Source organism: Rattus norvegicus, chromosome 8 (assembly GCF_021556685.1).
Source record: "Rattus norvegicus strain SHRSP/BbbUtx chromosome 8, alternate assembly SHRSP_T2T, whole genome shotgun sequence".
Lineage (NCBI taxonomy): Eukaryota > Metazoa > Chordata > Mammalia > Rodentia > Muridae > Rattus > Rattus norvegicus.
Window position 1 is genome coordinate 104292491 of NC_141541.1, and position 20668 is coordinate 104313158.

A 20668-nucleotide genomic window follows, 5' to 3' on the forward strand; every position below is an offset into this window, starting at 1 on the left:
AAACTATAGATTTAAAGTACTTGTAATTCAGGAATGGAAAGTAATAGTTTTTTCATTTCTTGATAGCTCTAATACTTTGAAAGATGTCGGTATACATACATACCATAAAACTCACAGCAGATGATGGAAACAAATGCCTCTTCCATGTAAATGCTTTTCCTGTCTACACAGTCTTGTCAGACAGCTAGCTGTGGGCATGCAAATGTTGTCTTTTTAAAGCTGTTTTATCAGGGTTATTTTTTCTGTGAAATGAATTGAAATACTGATGTTGTTTGTTTTTCCTGCCTTAAACTTGCCCTTAGGTGGTCGTTCTGATCGTCTGCAAATGAGAAATGATTTGGCAAAAATAAATAGTGTACTCACAGAGCACACAAATCGGTTAGCACCATATCAGTTTTTGACTGCTTTTTCGCAGTTGATCTCTCGAATTTGTCATTCTCATGATGAAGTTTTTGTTGTCTTGATGGAAATAATAGCCAAGGTCTTTCTGGCCTATCCTCAGCAAGCAATGTGGATGATGACTGCTGTGTCAAAGGTAATCATTAGTTAGCCACTTACTGTGTCAAGTTTTTTTTTTTGTTGTTGTTGTTGTTGTTGTTGTTGTTGTTGTTTTCTTTTCTTTTTTTCGAAGCTGGGGACCAAACCCAGGGCCTTGTGCTTGCTACCACTGAGCTAAATCCCCAACCCTGTGTCAAGTATGTTTAAAGCAAGTATATAAATACAAATTCCAGGGTCCTGGCCTATATTGTTAGTAATTTTCCTATAGAGAGAAAAATATAGAGTTTAAATATTTTGAGATACTTATCATATGAAATGAAGTTACCAATATGTGAAGAGTAAAGACTTGAGTAGTACTGTCTTTGTGAAGTTTTTAATAAATATTTATAATATAGCCACTTTTTAAAAGATTATTTTTATGTGTATGCGTGTTTTACTTGGATGTATGGCTATGCACCATTTGCATGCCTGGTGCTCAGGCGTCAGGAGAGGAAGTGTTGACTCGCTGGAACTGCAGTTAAGAACAGTTATAAATTGCCATCAGAGTGCTGGGAGTTGAACCCAGTTCCTCTGTGAAAGCAAGTGCTCTTAATCACTGAGCCATCACTCCAGCCATGTGAAGTTTTAAGTGTTTTATTCCAAGATCTTGAAAATCTATTAGCGGGCATATACAAGTTGATTAGTATATTTAATGAGTAAATATTATAGAAAAGTTAGTATAAAGATAAAAGGAAAATTAAAATTCAGACTGTTACTTTTTCTTGTAACTTTTTATGTACTTTTCTAATCCTATTTTAACAGTAAATTTTAATTAAGTTGACAATTATATTTTTACTTAAATATTAGATGATTAAATAACTTTAGTATTAGATAAATTATATAATATTCTTTGACAACACATTTTTGTAATTGGACAAAATTATAAAAATAGCTAACCATTAGTTCATTAAAGTTTTGTTTTATTTTCCTTCTGTTCTGTTGTGCTACGTCTCAAAATATTGGATTGTTTCATCAATGAAGATCCTATCAAAAGTATTCACAGGCTGTATGATTAAAATGGTGTTATCAAATTGATTTCCTAGACGCTTATGTTATAAACTCACATCTTAAATAGTCTTTTAAATTGATTCTTGCCAATCAGCTTTCCTATAGAATTGTATTTAATCCCCACCCCTTTTTTGATTGACAGTCTTCTTATCCCATGCGTGTGAACAGATGCAAGGAAATTCTTACCAAAGCTATCCATATGAAAAAGTCTTTAGAAAAGTTTGTCGGAGATGCAACTCGCCTAACAGACAAGCTACTAGAGTTATGCAACAAATCGGTACGTTCAGATCTTAGTGCACAGCAAGCCATGAGAGATAATATACAGAAGAGTTATATAGAAACTGGTTTGTGAGTTATGCTGTTATGTTTCATTAAAGTTTTAAGTACATCAGTATACACATACCAAAATATATCAAATGGTATATTTTAAATATATATCTTTGTATCTTTTTCCCCGACCCCTCTTCTTCATATGCTAGAGATTGAACCAGAAACCTAATCTTGCTAAACAAGGGCTTTACCACTGAGATATACCTCTACCCCCTGTATGATTTACCTTAATAATTCTGTTGTTTTAATTTGTAACATATGTCCCCCTTTCATATATCCTCAATGTTTCTGAATTTCCCTGAAAGTATATTTTAATAGTTATCAGTAGTTTTAAGTAAAAAATATTAAATCAACTATATAAAATAATATAAATAAATATAAAATATATTTAAAATGCATTAAAAGAGTCTTTGATTATATTGTCATATCCTTAAGTTTTGAAAACTTGCATGTCAGTCTACGTATCAGATAGGAAAATGAATGGAGAGTTTTTTTCTTGGTTAATTGATTGCCTTTAAATAGTGTTAGATATCAAACCCAAGACTTTATCCATAGTAGGCAAGTACTTGATTCATGAACCCTTGATTTTCATTTTTTCAAGGTATATTTCAATGCATAGGCATTGTGATGAAGGAACAAAGATGACTAGTAGAAATCTGTCTGGAATTGCTGGTACATTTGTAAGGAAGTAAGCAGTGGCTATCATCTGGAGTAGTAGTAATTATTTTCAATATGCTTGTGACTGAAGTAGGAAGGTAGATAAAGCAGTAAATCACTGTTCTATGTTAGGATTGGGGGGGAAGCTAAATGTAAGAGATCAAAGTATATGGGGTGATTATTAAAGGGAAAGGTTCTTCATCAGGTAAACCGCTTCATTTGACAATCAAAATCCAGTAACCATTTCTAGGTAAAAAGATAAAGGTTACCCTATTTTTTCCCTTCCTTTCATGAATAACCTATTCTCAAAAGCATAACCTTTCATTATTTCCATTAATTGTATTTGACCTCCGATGTACTTAACACTAGGAAAAATGTACTTATTGGATGCTGGCCCTATAAGTGCTTTACATGTTCAGGTGCTTAGTTCTTTATCTGAAACCTTAGTTTTTTTATCCTAACTACACTTAGGAATTCAATTTTTTTCTCATTTTAAAAGTATTCATACTTACATTGGCTATTCTAACTGATGGTAATGTATCAGAATATCCAATAATCAAACACACATAGCATTCATCTTTACATTAAGAAATTCAGTATCGGGGTTGGGGATTTAGCTCAGTGGTAGAGTGCTTGCCTAGGAAGCGCAAGGCCCTGGGTTCGGTCCCCAGCTCCAAAAAAAAAGAAAAGAAAAGAAAAAAAAAAAAGAAATTCAGTATCATCTTGTTGTTAAATGAGGTTTGGTAACCAAAAAGAGTTATCTACAGATTTTCCTGATAATAGATCTCTGGTTTCTACTATCTCCTCTGGTCATTAAATACTCCTGTGATAGAGGCACATTATTTATAAGGTAAAAGATTTAAATGAGAAGATTAAAGATACTTAGGACATTGCACACTGTTGAATAATTGAGGTTGTGAAAGTAAAATGTTTAATGTAATTAAAGTTCTGTAATTTAAGGTTAACTCAGAAAAATTGAAATATGCTGTTTGTTTGTTTGTTTGTTTGTTTGTTTGTTTTTAGGTTGATGGAAGTAATTCTACATTGAGCATGAGCACTCACTTTAAAATGCTTAAAAAGCTGGTAGAAGACCCAACATTTAGTGAAATCCTCATTCCTTTGCAGTCAGTCATGATACCTACTCTTCCATCAATTCTGGGTGCCCATGCTAATCATGACCCCTTTCCTGGGCATTGGGCCTATCTTGCAGGCTTCGACGATGTGGTAAACTTCAGTTTTATATAACTATAATATAATTTTTAAATGTAGTTACCTTCAAATTAAATGTAGAGAAGTGAAACTGTCTTTACTGTAGTACAAAGCTAACTGATACGGAATCATAACAAGCCTAACATTTTGATCTTCACATGCTTTTATTTCACGATGACTATTTTCTCATTATTATATTTTCCTATATTTTCTTTTGTCTTAGAAAAATGGAGAGCAAATGAGCAAAATACGTGTTTATTTTTTTCTTATGAGGAAACAAGATTCAGATTACTTGTTATTCTCTATGTGTGCATGAATTAATATGTGTGTGTGCCATATCCCACAGGAGGTCAGAAAATAATCTCAAGTCGGTCCTCACCTTCTACTTTGTTTCAGAAGAGTTTCAAGCTAGCTGGCCATTGGCTTCCAAAATTCTTCTATCTCATTATAAAGCGCTGTATCCCAGGGATGCTCCAAACTCAGTTCCTCACACCAGTGCAGCAGCTCCACTAACTGAACATTTCCTTGGCCCATCCCTCTTTTTTAAAATGCACTGCTAGGAGTGAGCCTGTGGCCTCTTACCTGCCAGGCATCCCCTTTTCTTCTGTCCCACATCCCTACTTGTGAAACATGGCTGTAAATGTATGCTTATTTTAAGGAAATAGTCCTAAGGAAACGCTTTTAAAGACTCCATGGGGCTGGGGATTTAGCGCAGTGGTAGAGCGCTTGCCTAGGAAGCTCAAGGCCCTGGGTTCGGTTCCCAGCTCCGAAAAAAAGAAAAAGGAAAAAAAAAGAAAAAGAAAAAAAAAGAAAAAGAAAAAAAAAAGACTCCATATTTAGTCTATAGTTTCTATGACTTAAGGACATTTTAAAACATTTTTAGAACCACTTACATTGTACACTATTACAATCATGTTGTGTTTTTAACCTAAGCAGTAATTTTTAGCTTAATTACATCATGAGGTAGGCTTCATTTTGGAGAAGTTTCTTTTTCAAAAACAAAGTACTTTCAATTGATAAACTTGTTCTTTGAAATTTTTATATACTTATATGATGTATTTTGATAATACTCTTCCAATATTATGATAAACATTTTTATTATGTAAGATTTTGTGACAATATTATGATAAACATTTTTATTATGTAAGATTTTATTATGTAAGATTTCTAAGGACTACCTGAATATGCATGTGTAAGTATTTGTTTGACTGACAAAGTCAGGGTTTGTTGGGTTTTTTGTTTGTTTGTTTGTTCACTTCCTGTATAGTTCTAATGTTTAAGAAAGTGTGTCCCTATTCATAGACGTTAATTTTTAGCTTCTAGATAACCAAGGTAAAAGAACATTTTAAAATACAAATTTACTACATACTCCTACTTACTCTTTCTTATGATGCATAACTCAATATAATATTCAAATTTAACAAAGAATTTCAGTCTTGTCTTAACTATAACACTCATTATTTTTTAGGTAGAAATTCTTTCTTCTCTTCAGAAACCAAAGAAAATCTCCTTAAAGGGCTCAGATGGAAAATTCTATATCATGATGTGTAAACCAAAAGATGATTTGAGAAAAGACTGTAGACTAATGGAATTTAATTCTTTGATTAACAAGGTTGGAAACAGTTTGCTTTATAAAGATTTGTTTATATTATTTTCAGTGTGTGTGTGTGTGTGTGTGTCTGTTTGCATCTCTATCACTATGCACATGTGTACAGGAGCCTGCTAAGTCCGAGGCATGAGACTCCCTGGAGCTTTAGTCTGATGACTGTGCACCACCTGAGATCGGTCCTGAGATCTTAGTCCGCAAGAAGAACAGCAGTGCCTGACCTGCTGTGCCGTCTACCCAACCTCATTGCTTTTATTTTAGAATTAGGAAAATAATCGTCATAGTCATGTGGACTTCTTAATAGGCAGATAGATTACTGTTGAAATGGAATGTATCTTTTAATTTTCATTTTTGTGATAAAATGTACATACTATCATTTAAATCAGTTTTCAGTGTCATTGAGTGTATTCTCATTGTTTATCTTCTTGTCCATTATGAATGCTTGAGTTTCTTCCACCTGATACTTTGAATGAGTAAACCAATATTTGTTCAAGTCCCTCTTATCAGATTTTTGGATATATTCATAGATTTAAATTGTCTCCTTTACTTAATGTTTAACAATTATTATTTTATTTTTAAGGGATGTAAGGCATTAATGAAGGAAAATATTTTCTACTTAATGGCTTTATATAAAGCACTCTATTACTTATCTAGAACCCAAGGTTTCTGTTTCAAAGCTAGAAAAAAAAAATGGGTTCTGTTTTCACAATGTCACTGTTTAAAAGTAATCATTAGCATTGATTTTATTCTGTTAGTAAGTGCTTGCTATCTGACTCAAAGAAATATGGGAAGTCTAATTTAAGATTTATTAGCTAGGAGTGGTGGTGGTAGCACCATTTAAGGGACTCAGTCAGGAAGGTTTCAAGCATAGTTAGGCTTCAAAGAATCATCTTCAGGGAAAAAATAATTTTTCTGTGCGGAAGTCACAGATCTCTGTGTTAAAAAAGAAAGAAAGAAAATCAAGCAAATAAATCATTATATGTAAGCCAAAAATGACTTGAGAAAGGATTGAACTAATGGAATTCATTTTTATTAGTAAGTTTTGTAAACAAGACCCAGTCTCAGAATTAAAGGTTAATTATATCTATTTATACATAGACATACATGCATTACTGGTTTGGGCTTGTTTTTGGTAGATAGTATGATTCCTTATGAAATTTTTCAGAGAGGAAAGTAAAATAGCAATTCTTAGATAAAATGAAACATCAGTCTCTGTGCTTAAGTACTTATCGATAGTTAATCATGATCTATAACGCAGTAGAAAAGAAGACAATAGCGTTTTGTCATTGATGTGGTTATAAATACTGCTTTTCAAATGTAGTATTCTGTTAAATGCATAGTAGAGAGCTAAAAAGAAGCTATTGTACAAGGCATTTTAGGGTTTAAAGGAGAATAGGTACATGATCCCATAGCTTCCTCCTCTAACTTTCAGAATCATTCATTACAGGCTGCCATCAGCGCATATCCTAGGAAAGAACAATATTTAGATATACATTTGACATAATAGGAATCTGAATTCTATTTTTTATTTCTGTCTATGTTTTCCATAGAGCTTAAGAAAAGATGCAGAATCACGTCGAAGAGAACTTCATATCCGAACATATGCAGTTATTCCACTGAATGATGAGTGTGGGATTATTGAATGGGTGAACAACACTGCTGGCTTGAGACCTATTCTGACCAAACTATACAAAGAAAAGGGTATTGTAGTTATTCTTATGATAGAAGCATATACTGAGGTTGCTAGCTACAAACGTGTAATATGTAATAATAGTTTTTATCATATCAATGCACATATTTTACCTAAGCCTGGTAGAATTTATATTCTACATATAGAAGCATGTAGGATCTTCTTTCTTCCCTTCCTTCCTTTGGACCCTTCTCTTTTTCAGTGCAAAAAAACTTTTGAGGTAGCTTACAAAAAAAGCTGAATATTCATTTTTCTGAAATATTTGTTAGCAATTCTGAAATTCATCTGCCTATAGAAATAAGCAAATATTCTATGAATAACAAAGTTAGTTTTCTGTCAGAGAAATGATTTTTGGTTGGATTAGAACGCTGTCCTAGCTTGGGATAACTTTAGAAAAAGTGATGTTCATCGTAATTAATTATAACCCATGAAATAAAATAAGTGTACCCTCATACTTATATTATCAAATACTTTCAGAAACGGTAAGTAGAAAAAAATCTTTATTGTAGTAATATTGGAATGAATAAATGCAAGACTGAGGAAGTAGAATTTTACGAACTAGCAAACACCATAGTAATGGATATTATAGGCAGTGCTTATAAACGAGCTCTAACAGGCAGAGGTAGTTAACTATGGTGATGCATGCCTGGAATCCCAGCACTCAGGAAGTTCAAGGCAGGAGGAACATGGAGTCAGTGTCAGCCATGACTGCAGATGGTATCATGTCTCAACATTTTAAAAAGAAAAATTTAAGGCAACAGTATGGTAAGAAGCAGGTCATTTATAGTAGCAAGTTCTTTCTCATAAGTGTATTAGTCAGGGTTCTCTAAAGTCATAGGACTTATGGAATGTATAGATTAAGGGAATTTATTGAAATCCAGTCCAAACAACTCAACAACAGGCAGCTGTGAATGGAAAGTCCAAGAGTCAGTAGTTGCTCACTCCCACGAGGCTAGGTGATTCAGCTTGTTTTCTGTAGAAACTGGAGTCCTGAAGGAGTATATTTAACAGATGGCAAGTAAGTGCAAGCAGACGAAAAACACTCCCTCCCTTCCCCATTGTCCTATGTCGGCCTCCAGCAGATGGTATGGCCCAGATTAAGGGGGTGTACCACCACACCTGGACCTAAGCTGTTCTCTACTTGGAACTTGCTCTGTCCCAGGCTGGCCTTGAACTCAGAGATCTGTTTGGCTCTGTCTCCCGGGATTAAAAGCATGTGCCACCTTGCCTGGGCCTAAGCTTTTCATAGCCACTGTGCCTCAAGAACCAGATATCAAAAGCCTGTGTCTTCCAGCCTCAAGATCTGGATCACAGGTGTGCCCTCCATTTCAGGATTGTAGTTGATTCCAGATGTGGTCAAGGTGACAACCAGGAGTAGCCATCACAATGAGATAACTGTTCATTATGAACAGATAAAAAACATTGTAGGAGTTGGGGATTTAGCTCAGCGGTAAGGCCCTGGGTTCGATCCCCAGCTCCGAAAAAAAAAATTGTAACTTTATAAGAGAGAAAAATAACATCAAATTTCTATGTTGCTGCATAGCTATTTGTTGTTGGTTTTGTTTGTTTCCTTTTGATACAGACTCTCACTGTGTAGACTAGGATGGCTTCAGCCTCAGAGATGTGTCTGCATGTCTCTGCTTCCCAAAATGCCCGGACTAGAGGTGGCTCTGCAAATACGCCCCTTTTTCTTAACATTTAAAAATTTATCTTTAAAAATTCTATCATGTATACAATATATTTTAATCTTTCTCTTTATTTTTTTTTAATCGATGTACATAACAATGGCTACAGTATGCATGTGGTGGTCAGAGATGACCTGGGTGTCAGTCCTCACCTGCCTTGTTTGAAACAGAGGCTCTTGTCACGATGTAGGCCAGGCCTTAAGCTTTCAGAATTTCTCCAGTCTTTGCCTCCCATCTTGCTCTGGAAAAATTGGGATAATAAAATGGCACTTCTGTATCTGGTTTTACATGAGTTCTCAGGACCTGAAGTCAAATCTTCATGATTACATGGCATTTTATAGACTGACCCCATCTCCATAGCATGCCTCTTTTTTCTTTTAAGATTTATCCATCGTATGTATAAGTACACTGTTACTCTCTTCAGACACACCAGAAAAGGGCATCGGATTCCATTACAGATGGTTGTGAGCCACCATGTGGTTGCTTGGAATTGAACTCAGGACCTCTGGAAGAGCAGTCAGTGCTCTTAACCGCTGAGCCATCTCTCCAGCCCTCTTTTTTTCCTAGTATAAGAATACAAGTTGTTGGATTATTGAATTCTAATTCCACCTTAATACACTCATCTTAAACTGGCTCTATCTGCAAAGATCATATTTCCAAATAGTGTTACATTCTGTAACATATTTTGGGGATGATTTGTTTTTTGGGTCTTGTTGTTGTTTGGAGACAAGTTCTATGTAGCCCTGGCTGTCCTTGAACTTAATATGTAGACCAGGTTGGCCTCATTCACAGATAACCTCTTGTCTCTGCCTCCTGGGTGCTGGAATTAAAGTCGCCCCCACCACTGCAGCTATTTAACAATTTTTTAATAAATTTAGTCCATAACAATAGTATTGATAAATTACTATAATATGGGAATTATACTAAACATGTTATATAGATCATTTTATTGTTAATTTACAAGCCAAATTATCTAAATAACTAGTTCAGGTTCACATGGCGAACAACCATCTTGAACTAAAAAGACTCAATCACATGTTAAGAACCCATCTTATAAATATGGTAGAATTATGCAATGAGTGAGGCTAAAAGTCTCAAACTATGAGCTTGTCCGTAGACTTTTGTATCTAGATGATTTTCAGACTAAGGTTTATTTTAAGATTTAGTGGGGGCTGGAGAGATGGCTCAGCAGTTAAGAGCACCCGACTGCTCTTCCAGAGGTCATGAGTTCAATTCCCAGCAACCACATGGTGGCTCACAACCATCTGTAAAGAGATCTAATGCCCTCTTCTGGTGTATCTGAAGACAGCTACTCACATAGATAAAATAAATAAAATCTTAAAAAAAAAAAAAAAAAGATTTAGTAATATGCTAGAGCTGGGAGTGTTGGTGCAAGCTTTTATTCCCAGCACTTGGAAGATAGAGGCCGGTGCATTTCAGTGAGTTTGAGGCTAGCCTGATCTGCAGAGTGAGTTCTAGGATAGCCAGAGCTACATAGTGAGACCTGTCTCAAAAACAAACAAACAAAAACTTGGTTACATGCCAGGCATAGGTAGATACCCTTTAATTCTAGCTCTTGGGAGAGAGGGGCAGGCAGGTCTCTTGAGTTTAAGTCAGTCTGGTCTACACAGTGAGTTCCAGGTTATCCAGAGCAACATAGTGAAACACTGCTTCACAGAAAGAAAAGACACTTGAGAACATATCGGATGTAATGGTACACACCTGTAATATCTGCACTCAGGATGCAGAGGAAGGAGAATTACTAAAAGTTCAAGACTGCCCTGTTTATAACATTAATTCCTAAACTCCAGAATAGCCCTGGCTATAGAGTGAGAGCTGGATTTAAATAACAGGAATAGTAGTAATCCATGAATTTCATAGACTTGCCTTACAGTAGATTATTTCAGAGTACCAATCTGTCCTCTTTACTAGTAGCCGAACTTACCTCATTATGACATCCTGATCAAGAAAGTTTACTATAATTTTAGTAAGAGTGTTCCAGAGTGATGAATTATTCTGAACCGTATATTCTGGAGTTATTTGATAAAACATTGGATCTGTTTGTTTGTTTGTTTGTTTGTTTACATTTTCAACAATTAGAGACTGTACTTTTAATAAGTATTAAAGAAAAATAGTAGGGTTTATTATTGTTATGCTGTCAAGTTATTACCATTAATATGCATAATTAGTATTTTTCTATTCTTGCTTTTCAGTTGGAACAAATGTTGACACTTTCTATTTTAACAAAATTATTTTTGCTTCTTTTTTCATTTGGCTGTGTGAACAATTAAAATCATTCTGCTCTGAAGGAGTGTATATGACAGGAAAGGAACTTCGCCAGTGTATGCTACCAAAGTCAGCAGCTTTATCTGAAAAACTCAAAGTATTCCAAGAAATACTCCTGCCCAGGCACCCTCCTGTTTTTCATGAGTGGTTTCTAAGAACATTCCCTGATCCTACATCATGGCAAGTTACCAAGAATATTGTTATAGTTTAATGTTTCTTTTTAAATTTATTTATATATGTATATATATAAATTTTGTTTTTTAAAACCCTAGCACAAAGTATTTGACAAGCATTGTACTTCCTTAGGTACAGCAGTAGGTCCGCATACTGCCGTTCTACTGCGGTCATGTCAATGGTTGGCTATATCCTGGGGCTTGGAGACCGTCATGGTGAAAACATTCTTTTTGATTCTTTCACTGGTGAATGTGTACATGTAGACTTCAACTGTCTTTTTAATAAGGTATGACATGACTTTGGTTATTCGACATATTCCCTCAAATTTTCTTTCCACAAAAACTGTTCTCCCTAGTTAGACCTTTTAGTCCTAGCTGCACAACAGAGTTTCTTGACTGGTTTTCATTAGTGGATCCTTTAGAAAAGCTATTAGGATGCAGAGAAGTTAGAAGAGTGATATATGAAAGGTATGGGCTTTAATTGCTGACTGAGTTCCTAGCTATGTGAACTTGGGCAAATCAGTAAATTTTACAGAGTTCCGTAAAGTTGGAATTGTTTCACATTTCTAAATTTGGCAGTATATAAGTCTGATCTAACTTAAAGAAAAAGTCAAGATAGGGTATAGTTCAGTAGTAAAACACTTACCAGTATGTGCTAGGTCCTGATTTCAAATAGTAATAACAGCTTCAACAAATAGAACCAGAGTGGGTTCTTTAAGAACTTCAGTAATTTTCTCCTGTTAGAATTCTGGAGGAAGATTAGAAGGTCATTTCAGTTTTCATTGACCTATCTTCTTCGGGTTGCCATTAGCTGTCACAGGAAGATGAAAAAGTCCATAGATTGAGCTAAAAAGAAATAAAAAGATAAATAAATGGTATAGATCAAACCGTAAAAAAGGAGAATTTCGGACAATAGACATGAGAATAGTTGTACATTATGTTATTGAGCGTGAATATTGAATGTAAATATGTTCTATAATAATATTGAGTATACTAAACTGGACAAAGTGAATCCATTCATCTAGATCTTTTTTTTTTTTTTTTTTTTTTATTAACTTGAGTATTTCTTATATACATTTCGAGTGTTATTCCCTTTCCCAGTTTCCGGGCAAACATCCCCCCCCCTTCCTTATGGGTGTTCCCCTCCCAACCCTCCCCCCATTGCCGCCCTCCCCCCATAGTCTAGTTCACTGGGGGTTCAGTCTTAGCAGGACCCAGGGCTTCCCCTTCCACTGGTGCTCTTACTAGGATATTCATTGCTACCTATGAGGTCAGAGTCCAGGGTCAGTCCAGGTATAGTCTTTAGGTAGTGGCTTAGTCCCTGGAAGCTCTGGTTGCTTGGCATTGTTGTACATATGGGGTCTCGAGCCCCTTCAAGCTCTTCCAGTTCTTTCTCTGATTCCTTCAACGGGGGTCCTATTCTCAGTTCAGTGGTTTGCTGCTGGCATTCGCCTCTGTATTTGCTGTATTCTGGCTGTGTCTCTCAGGAGCGATCTACATCCGGCTCCTGTCGGTCTGCACTTCTTTGCTTCAACCATCTTGTCTAATTGGGTGGCTGTATATGTATGGGCCACATGTGGGGCAGGCTCTGAATGGGTGTTCCTTCAGTCTCTGTTTTAATCTTTGCCTCTCCCTTCCCTGCCAAGGGTATTCTTTTTCCTCATTTAAAGAAGGAGTGAAGCATTCACATTTTGATCATCCGTCTTGAGTTTCGTTTGTTCTAGGGATCTAGGGTAATTCAAGCACTTGGGCTAATAGCCACTTATCAATGAGTGCATACCATGTATGTCTTTCTGTGAATGGGTTACCTCACTCAGGATGATATTTTCCAGTTCCAACCATTTGCCTACGAATTTCATAAAGTCATTGTTTTTGATAGCTGAGTAATATTCCATTGTGTAGATGTACCACATTTTCTGTATCCATTCCTCTGTTGAAGGGCATCTGGGTTCTTTCCAGTTTCTGGCTATTATAAATAAGGCTGCGATGAACATAGTGGAGCACGTGTCTCTTTTGTATGTTGAGGAATCTTTTGGGTATATGCCCAAGAGAGGTATAGCTGGATCCTCAGGCAGTTCAATGTCCAATTTTCTGAGGAACCTCCAGACTGATTTCCAGAGTGGTTTTACCAGTCTGCAATCCCACCAACAATGGAGGAGTGTTCCTCTTTCTCCACATCCTCGCCAGCATCTGCTGTCACCTGAGTTTTTGATCTTAGCCATTCTCACTGGTGTGAGGTGAAATCTCAGGGTTGTTTTGATTTGCATTTCCCTTATGACTAAAGATGTTGAACATTTCTTTAGGTGTTTCTCAGCCATTCGGCATTCCTCAGCTGTGAATTCTTTGTTTAGCTCTGAACCCCATTTTTTAATAGGGTTATTTGTTTCCCTGCGGTCTAACTTCTTGAGTTCTTTATATATTTTGGATATAAGGCCTCTATCTGTTGTAGGATTGGTAAAGATCTTTTCCCAATCTGTTGGTTGCCGTTTTGTCCTAACCACAGTGTCCTTTGCCTTACAGAAGTTTTGCAGTTTTATGAGATCCCATTTGTCGATTCTTGATCTTAGAGCATAAGCCATTGGTGTTTTGTTCAGGAAATTTTTTCCAGTGCCCATGTGTTCCAGATGCTTCCCTAGTTTTTCTTCTATTAGTTTGAGTGTTTCTGGTTTGATGTGGAGGTCCTTGATCCACTTGGACTTAAGCTTTGTACAGGGTGATAAGCATGGATCGATCTGCATTCTTCTACATGTTGCCCTCCAGTTGAACCAGCACCATTTGCTGAAAATGCTATCTTCTTTCCATTGGATGGTTTTGGCTCCTTTGTCAAAAATCAAGTGACCATAGGTGTGTGGGTTCATTTCTGGGTCTTCAATTCTATTCCATTGGTCTATCTGTCTGTCTCTGTACCAATACCATGCAGTTTTTATCACTATTGCTCTGTAATACTGCTTGAGTTCAGGGATAGTGATTCCCCCTGAAGTCCTTTTATTGTTGAGGATAGCTTTAGCTATCCTGGGTTTTTTGTTATTCCAGATGAATTTGCAAATTGTTCTATCTAACTCTTTGAAGAATTGGATTGGTATTTTGATGGGGATTGCATTGAATCTGTAGATTGCTTTTGGTAAAATGGCCATTTTTACTATATTAATCCTGCCAATCCATGAGCATGGGCGATCTTTCTATCTTCTGAGGTCTTCTTCAATTTCTTTCCTCAGTGTCTTGAAGTTCTTATTGTACAGATTTTTTACTTGCTTGGTTAATGTCACACCGAGGTACTTTATATTATTTGGGTCTATTATGAAGGGTGTCGTTTCCCTAATTTCTTTCTCGGCTTGTTTCTCTTTTGTATAGAGGAAGGCAACTGATTTATTTGAGTTAATTTTATACCCAGCCACTTTGCTGAAGTTGTTTATTAGCTTTAGTAGTTCTCTGGTGGAACTTTTGGGATCACTTAAATATACTATCATGTCGTCTGCAAATAGTGATATTTTGACCTCTTCTTTTCCGATCTGTATCCCCTTGATCTCCTTTTGTTGTCTGATTGCTCTGGCTAGAACTTCAAGAACTATATTGAATAAGTAGGGAGAGAGTGGGCAGCCTTGTCTAGTCCCTGATTTTAGTGGGATTGCTTCAAGTTTCTCTCCATTTAGTTTAATGTTAGCAACTGGTTTGCTATATATGGCTTTTACTATGTTTAGGTATGTGCCTTGAATTCCTATTCTTTCCAGGACTTTTATCATGAAGGGGTGTTGAATTTTGTCAAATGCTTTCTCAGCATCTAATGAAATGATCATGTGGTTCTGTTCTTTCAGTTTGTTTATATAATGGATCACGTTGATGGTTTTCCGTATATTAAACCATCCCTGCATGCCTGGGATGAAGCCTACTTGATCATGGTGGATGAATGTTTTGATGTGCTCTTGAATTCGGTTTGCCAGAATTTTATTGAGTATTTTTGCGTCGATATTCATAAGGGAAATTGGTCTGAAGTTCTCTTTCTTTATTGGGTCTTTGTGCGGTTTAGGTATAAGAGTAATTGTGGCTTCATAGAAGGAATTCGGTAGTGCTCCATCTGTTTCAATTTTGTGGAATAGTTTGGATAATATTGGTATGAGGTCTTCTATGAAGGTCTGATAGAATTCTGCACTAAACCCGTCTGGACCTGGGCTCTTTTTGGTTGGGAGACCTTTAATGACTGCTTCTATTTCCTTAGGAGTTATGGGGTTGTTTAACTGGTTTATCTGTTCCTGATTTAACTTCGATACCTGGTATCTGTCTAGGAAATTGTCCATTTCCTGAAGATTTTCAAGTTTTGTTGAATATAGGTTTTTATAGTAAGATCTGATGATTTTTTGAATTTCCTCTGAATCTGTAGTTATGTCTCCCTTTTCATTTCTGATTTTGTTAATTTGGACACACTCTCTGTGTCCTCTCGTTAGTCTGGCTAAGGGTTTATCTATCTTGTTGATTTTCTCAAAGAACCAACTTTTGGTTCTGTTGATTCTTTCTATGGTCCTTTTTGTTTCTACTTGGTTGATTTCAGCTCTGAGTTTGATTATTTCCTGCCTTCTACTCCTCCTGGGTGTATGTGCTTCTTTTTGTTCTAGAGCTTTTAGGTGTGCTGTCAAGCTGCTGACATATGCTCTTTCCTGTTTCTTTCTGCAGGCACTCAGCGCTATGAGTTTTCCTCTTAGCACAGCTTTCATTGTGTCCCATAAGTTTCGGTATGTTGTACCTTCATTTTCATTAAATTCTAAAAAGTTTTTAATTTCTTTTATTTCTTCCTTGACCAGGTTATCATTGAGTAGAGCATTGTTCAATTTCCACATGTTTGTGGGCATTCTTCCCTTATTGTTATTGAAGACCAGTTTTAGGCCTTGGTGGTCCGATAGCACGCATGGGATTATTTCTATCTTTCTGTACCTTTTGAGGCCCCTTTTTTGACCAATTATATGGTCAATTTTGGAGAAAGTACCATGAGGAGCTGAGAAGAAGGTATATCCTTTTGCTTTAGGATAGAATGTTCTATAAATATCCGTTAAGTCCATTTGGCTCATGACTTCTCTTAGTCTGTCGACATCACTGTTTAATTTCTGTTTCCATGATCTGTCCATTGATGAGAGTGGGGTGTTGAAATCTCCCACTATTATTGTGTGAGGTGCAATGTGTGTTTTTAGCTTTAGTAAGGTTTCTTTTACGTATGTAGGTGCCCTTGTATTTGGGGCATAGATATTTAGGATTGAGAGTTCATCTTGGTGGATTTTTCCTTTGATGAATATGAAGTGTCCTTCCTTATCTTTTTTGATGACTTTTAGTTGAAAATTGATTTTATTTGATATTAGAATGGCTACTCCAGCTTGCTTCTTCTGACCATTTGCTTGAAAAGTTGTTTTCCAGCCTTTCACTCTGAGGTAGTGTCTGTCTTTGTCTCTGAGGTGTGTTTCCTGTAGGCAGCAGAATGCAGGGTCCTCGTTGCGTATCCAGTTTGTTAATCTATGTCTTTTTATTGGGGAGTTGAGGCCATTGATATTGAGAGATATTAAGGAATAGTGATTATTGCTTCCCTTTATATTCATATTTGGATGTGAGGTTATGTTTGTGTGCTTTCATTCTCTTTGTTTTGTTGCCAAGACGATTAGTTTCTTGCTTCTTCTAGGGTATAGCTTGCCTGCTTATGTTGGGCTTTACCATTTATTATCCTTTGTAGTGCTGGATTTGTAGAAAGATATTGTGTAAATTTGGTTTTGTCATGGAATATCTTGGTTTCTCCATCAATGTTAATTGAGAGTTTTGCTGGATACAGTAACCTGGACTGGCATTTGTGTTCTCTTAGGGTCTGTATGACATCAGTCCAGGATCTTCTGGCCTTCATAGTTTCTGGCGAGAAGTCTGGTGTGATTCTGATAGGTCTGCCTTTATATGTTACTTGACCTTTTTCCCTTACTGCTTTTAATATTCTTTCTTTATTTTGTGCGTTTGGTGTTTTGACAATTATGTGACGGGAGGTGTTTCTTTTCTGGTCCAATCTATTTGGAGTTCTGTAGGCTTCTTGTATGTCTATGGGTATCTCTTTTTTTAAGTTAGGGAAGTTTTCTTCTGTGATTTTGTTGAAGATATTTACTGGTCCTTTGAGCTGGGAGTCTTCACTCTCTTCTATACCTATTATCCTTAGGTTTGATCTTCTCATTGAGTCCTGGATTTCCTGTATGTTTTGGACCAGTAGCTTTTTCCGCTTTACATTATCTTTGACAGTTGAGTCAATGATTTCTATGGAATCTTCTGCTCCTGAGATTCTCTCTTCCATCTCTTGTATTCTGTTGGTGAAGCTTGTATCTACAGCTCCTTGTCTCTTCTTTTGGTTTTCTCTATCCAGGGTTGTTTCCATGTGTTCTTTCTTGATTGCTTCTATTTCCATTTTTAATTCCTTCAACTGTTTGATTGTGTTTTCCTGGAATTCTTTCAGGGATTTTTGTGTCTCCTCTCTATGGGCTTCTACTTGTTTATTTATGTTTTCCTGGAATTCTTTCAGGCATTTTTGCGATTCCTCTCTGTAGGCTTCTACTTGTTCTCTAAGGGAGTTCTTCACGTCTTTCTTGAAGTCCTCCAGCATCATGATCAAAAATGATTTTGAAACTAGATCTTGCTTTTCTGGTGTGTTTGGATATTCCATGTTTGTTTTGATGGGAGAATTGGGCTCCGATGGTGCCATGTAGTCTTGGTTTCTGTTGCTTGGGTTCCTGCGCTTGCCTCTCGCCATCAGATTATCTCTAGTGTTACTTTGTTCTGCTATTTCTGACAGTGGCTAGACTGTCCTATAAGCCTGTGTGTCAGGAGTGCTGTAGACCTGTTTTCCTCTCTTTCAGTCAGTTATGGGGACAGAGTGTTCTGCTTTCGGGCGTGTAGTTTTTCCTCTCTACAGGTCTTCAGCTGTTCCTGTGGGCCTGTGTCTTGAGTTCACCAGGCAGCTCTCTTGCAGCAGAAAATTTGGTCTTACCTGTGGTCCTGAGGCTCAAGTTCGCTCGTGGGGTGCTGCCCACGGGCTCTCTGCAGCGGCAGCAACCAGGAAGACCTGTGCCGCCCCTTCCGGGAGTTTCAGTGCACCAGGGTTCCAGATGGTCTTTGGCTTTTTCCTCTGGCGTCCGAGATGTGTGTGCAGGGAGCAGTCTCTTCTGGTTTCCCAGGCTTGTCTGCCTCTCTGAAGGTTTAGCTCTCCCTCCTACGGGATTTGGGTGCAGAGAACTGTTTATCTGGTCTGTTTCCTTCAGGTTCCGGTGGTGTCTCAGGCAGGGGTCCTGCCGCTCCTGGGCCCTCCCCCACGGGAGCCCAGAGGCCTTATACAGTTTCCTCTTGGGCCAGGGATGTGGGCAGGGGTGAGCAGTGTTGGTGGTCTCTTCCGCTCTGCAGCCTCAGGAGTGCCCACCTGACCAGGCGGTTGGGTCTCCCTTTTTTTTTTTTTTTTTTTTTTTACTGGGACCAAACTTTATTAAAATCTTAAGGAGAGGCCCCGCGCGCCGACATGACGCGCTTATATACACCCTAGCGCGGCGCCCATTTAGATCTTATATCTAAGATTAATCCATGTTTTCAAATTGCCCAAAAGCAAAGGCAGTATTATATGGCTTTTTTCAACAGATGCCTTTATATAAATTACATAAATATTTGGAGGATATTTTTTCTCTTTCCTAAGAGTCCAGACATGAAGTTCCAAACTCTTTGAGCAAAGGTTTTGTAAATTTATTACTACCATATAATAAAACCTTTTGTTTTTAAGGGAGAAACTTTTGAAGTTCCAGAAATTGTACCATTTCGACTGACTCATAATATGGTTAATGGAATGGGTCCTATGGGAACAGAGGGTCTGTTTCGAAGAGCATGTGAAGTTACACTGAGACTGATGAGGGATCAGCGCGAACCTTTAATGAGGTAATTATATGTCCTTTGTAAACAATCTACTAGTGACCTTGAAAGTAAATAGTGGTCTATTTAATACATTTTCTTTACATAGAAACCACTCTGTGTTACTTAAAGTATATTTTTAGAAATAATAACTTAAGGTTTGGCATGATGGTTCGTGCTTGTCATCCTAGCACTCAAGAGACAGAGGCAAGAAGAGATGGGCAGGGGGGGGAGGCAAAAAGTTCTAGGCCATCCTGGTCTACATACTGAGTTCTGGTCCAATCAGTGCTACATAGTGAGATCTATCACCTCCCACCCCACAAAAAATGCTTTTCTGAGGGTCTCAGTATAGTCCCATGATTATCATTCATTAGCATTCTTTAAGAAACGTTCCGCACCTGACACAGAACACGTCTGTGGGTGTTACCATTCTTCTCAACTCCTTCCTCCTCTCCACTTCCATTAATCCACTCCCTATCTCTGCATTTCCTACAGAGGGCATTTAATGTCAGTTTGATCATATAATTTGAGACTTTTTGTGTCTGTCTTCTTTCATGTAGCATAGTGGTTTCAAGGTTCATCATATATAAGAACTTCATTCATTTTAATTACCATGTAGTGTTCTATTATATTAATGAGACCATGTTTTGTTTTACTCAACTATCAGGTAATAGACATGTATAGTAATTCCACCTTTGGCCTATTATTGATAGCATGTTATGAACTTTATGCACAACCCCTATGTGCATGTATATTTTCAGTTCTTTTGTATATGCCTCTGAGTAGAACTTTGAGTCATGGTACTTTGAATACCCTTCAAACTGTTTTCCAAAGCAGTTATAAAAACTATAATTCCATTAGTAATATGTATGAGATTCCATCCCTCCATGTCTTCACCAACACTGGCTATTATTTTAGCCATCCTATGGGATATGAAGTGAATGAAGTAATATTTCATTGTAGCTTTAATTTGCATTTTCCTAATGACCAGGAATGTTGAACATTGGCTCTTTTGTTCCCTTATTAACATTTGTATATCTTTTTTTCATAAATGACTATTTTTTGCATAAATGACTATTAAAATCATTAGCATATTGTTTTGGTTGTGGGTGTGTCTTACTGTATTATCTAGCCTGCCCTTAAACTCCTGGACTGCGTCTATCTTCCTGACCCAGCATCTCTAGGAGCTGGAAGTATATGGCAGGAAGGTACACTACTTTGCATACCTTCTTTGTCTGGTTTTTGATTGGGTTGTCTTTTATCCCTGAATTTTAAGAATTCTTATTCTGGATACAGAACCTTTTGACACACTGTTCAACAAAACTTTTTTTTTTTCTTCTTTTTTTTTCGGAGCTGGGGACCGAACCCAGGGCCTTGCGCTTGCTAGGCAAGCGCTCTACCACTGAGCTAAATCCCCAACCCCAAAATTTTCTAATTTTTTTAATTTAAAAAAAATTATGTTCATGGGTATCTGTGTACATTTATGCCTGGTACCTGTGAAGGCCAGAAAAGGGTGTTTGATCCCTTAGAATTGGAGTCAGAGACAGTTAAGAGCTGCCACAATGGTACTCACCAGCCCCTATTTTCTTCC

At 37.0% G+C, this 20668-nt stretch overlaps 1 protein-coding gene across 2 annotated transcripts in view; it reads left to right on the forward strand.

Annotated features, from left to right (window-relative positions):
- The window catches only part of Atr (ATR checkpoint kinase), a 97449-nt gene that overhangs the window by 72823 nt on the left and 3958 nt on the right, over positions 1-20668 (forward strand). For both annotated transcript variants that reach the window (XR_015626967.1, NM_001427167.1), the window contains 8 exon segments: positions 303-535; positions 1688-1822; positions 3556-3756; positions 5210-5353; positions 6898-7048; positions 11032-11188; positions 11315-11468; positions 18953-19104. Coding sequence is in view for 1 of the 2 variants with exons in the window: in NM_001427167.1 (NP_001414096.1) it covers positions 303-535; positions 1688-1822; positions 3556-3756; positions 5210-5353; positions 6898-7048; positions 11032-11188; positions 11315-11468; positions 18953-19104 (1327 nt within the window). In the remaining variant the exon portion in view is untranslated.